Genomic DNA, 2,887 nt, shown 5'->3' with positions numbered 1-2,887 from the left:
GGAACAAGTGCGCCAGTGACGCCAGCTCCTTGACCGCCTCTGACTGGGGGCTGCCGTCCCGGGTGGCAGAGCCCAGGCTGTGTGCCACCGCGAGACGCCCTGGGCCAGTGTGCTTCGGCCTCCCTCCATCGCCACCGGCACGGTCACCTACGACCAGGGAGCTGGTACCCGGCTTGGGTATTTACTGTAACCATCTGACACTACGTTGGCGATGCAGCAACCATGCTTCGTTCTTCTCCTCTGTATTTATGGCTGAGCAGTTATATACCTAAGGTTACTGTACCAACCTGTTACTCTAAATGAAATGTTGGCCTATTTGCATGAATATAAGGAATTCACTGAGAAAACAAACTGTAACTGCCCGAAAGGCAAGTGTGTGTGCTTGAAAAACAGAAAGTGAGACACGGAGGGGGAGAGAGCACATCCCGATGACGCCTCCATTCCTCCATCCTGTCGGGATTTGGGGCACACGGCACATAAGCTCAGTGTGTTTTCAAGCCCCCAGGGCCAGGATTTGAACTGTAGTTGGCCATGTGGGGTCTGACTCCCTAACCAGTAGGCTATGGGGCCGGCCCTAGTTAACTATAATTTTTTTTTTTTTTGGACAGGTTTTTGCTATAGGACGCGTGCGCTTGCCAGAAAGACAGAGACAGAGAGACAGAAAGTGAGAAATCACCCCCCCCGGGGGGATGGCCACACCGCAATCCTTTCTCCTCCATTCTCCTCTCAGGATCTTGGGCATGCACGCACATGTGCCTGGCGTGAGTTTAAGCCTCCGGGTCCAGAACTCGAACCGCGGTGAACTACATGGGAGTCCAGCAACATAGCCATTATGCCAACTGCTAGACCCTCACTATAAATTCTTAAAACAACCTTTTTTTTCATTTTTATAATCCTGTTATAGGACCCATGTACTCACCAGAGTGAGTAAGAAACAAAACATGTAAGAAAGCACCCCCCAAAAGGGATGGCCACGCCACTATCCCTTCTCTTCCACTCTCATCTCAGGATGTGGGACATGCACACACACGCATGCTGCAGATTCCGAGACTCGAACTACACAGTTGGCCACGTGAGACCCAGCTGCCTTAACCACCGTGCCACCTGCTGGGCCCAAACAATCTAGAATCTCCCCCACACAGACCCAGGCTTTACCCACGAGCCTCCCCGGCTGAGCGCCGCACACATGAACTCACGTCGCTGGCACTCCATCAGCGTGGACTCGGGCACCTTGAACCGCAGCGACCCTCCTGTCCCCGGGAGCTGTCCTCCTACTCTCAGCAGCTCCCGCGCTCCAAACCCTTCTACGGCGACCATGTCCAGGACAGTCAGGTTATTCCTGCGGTGGGAGGAGACACAAGCGAGAAGAATTACGGGAGAGTCAGGACACAAAGCACTTACGCTTCCATATTCCCAGCTAGCAAAATGATTTCCGTTTTGGAGACCAGCAGATGGCGTAATGATTACGTCCCTGGACCCCCATGGAGCTGACCTCAGTTCGAGTCCTGGACCCAGGCACTTAAAACTCAAGCCAGGCATGTGTACGTGCACGCCCAAAATCCTCAGAGGAGAATGAGGAGAAGGGACTGCGGCGTGGTCATCTCCCATGGTGTGTGTGGGCGGTTATTTCTCATTTGCCATCTCTCTATCTCTGTCTCTCTGAGTGCAAGCACCCTATAGCAAAATCTCTCTTAAAAAAAAAAAAATTCAGTTTTTTAAAAAGAAAACCCATTTAACCGTGTGGCAACCTCTGCCAATCCACAGGGTAAACTGCTAAGGCCAGAAGAGTCCACGCCCGCTGACACAGCAAGAACGAGGTGGCCACGACCATGCTCCAGCACGGGCCCCACGTGGAGACCCACACACTGCTCTAGTCACCGGGCACCATGAGAACAGGGACTGACGAACCAGAGGACAAACTAATAAACGTGGACAAACGATCAAAACGGCTTCCAGGGTGACGTAAGGAGTCTTCACGATTACTAGGAGACTGTGAGTGTAAGACATCTGTCCTAGAGCCGGCCACTGGCCTGGTCGTTAAGGAAGCTGGATCCCACATGGCTGATGGTGTGGTTTGAATCTTGGACCTGGTAGCTTGAAAAAAAAAAATGAGATGAGAGAGGCGGGACTCCTGCGTGGACAGGCCCGGGGAGCTGCTTCCTCTCCCCCTCTCTGTCTCTCTCTGGCAAGTGCACATTAAAGTACAGATTAAACAAAGAAAAAGAAACGGACATTCTGTCTTAGGAACGATTCTAGAAACAATAGTCTACTGTTTCTTTTCTTTTTTTTTTGGAGAGATTTTCACTGTAGGGCGCGTGCGCTCGCCAGACAGACAGAGACAGACAGAGAGACAGAAAGCGAGAAATCACCCCCCAGGGGGGATGGCCACGCCGCAATCCCTTCTCCTCCATTCTCCTCTCGGGATCTTGGGCACGCACGCACACGCGCCCGGCGTGAGTTTTAAGCCACCGGGTCTGGGACACGAACCACGGTCGACTACGTGGGAGTCCAGCGACATAGCCATTACGCTAACTGCTGGTTCCCAATAGTCTACTGTTTCTTTTGAACCAAAGACTTTTAATGCCCACAAATACATACCATATAGTGAGTCAGATTCCTGTTAGCCAGACAGCCATTCGGAATTATATGTGCCTTTTTATTACTTAACATCATGATTTCTAAGTGGAACGATGTTTAAACGGTGCAGACTGGACCGGAGGGCAGCTGTTGTCGTGTAAATATTAGAAGCAGAGGGAGAAGGCACTTCACTTTTCTATTTTGCAAAGTACATCGAAATACCTTTGTATCTGCTGAAAGGATTGAAAACTTGGGACCAGCAGTTGGCATAATGGCTATGTCGCTGGACTCCCATGTAATTGACCATGGT

At 51.3% G+C, this 2,887-nt stretch overlaps 1 protein-coding gene across 1 annotated transcript in view; it reads right to left on the bottom strand.

The window, feature by feature from the left end:
* TMEM131L (transmembrane 131 like) overlaps positions 1-2,887 on the bottom strand; it is a gene marked incomplete in the record, with an annotated part of 83,840 nt that overhangs the window by 36,721 nt on the left and 44,232 nt on the right. The window contains 1 exon segment of the mRNA XM_027772572.1: positions 1,197-1,339. Within this exon segment, the coding sequence (XP_027628373.1) occupies positions 1,197-1,339 (143 nt within the window).

Source organism: Tupaia chinensis, unplaced genomic scaffold (assembly GCF_000334495.1).
Source record: "Tupaia chinensis unplaced genomic scaffold, TupChi_1.0 Scaffold000283_2, whole genome shotgun sequence".
Classification (NCBI taxonomy): domain Eukaryota; kingdom Metazoa; phylum Chordata; class Mammalia; order Scandentia; family Tupaiidae; genus Tupaia; species Tupaia belangeri.
This window is presented reverse-complemented; position numbering and strand designations above follow the sequence as displayed.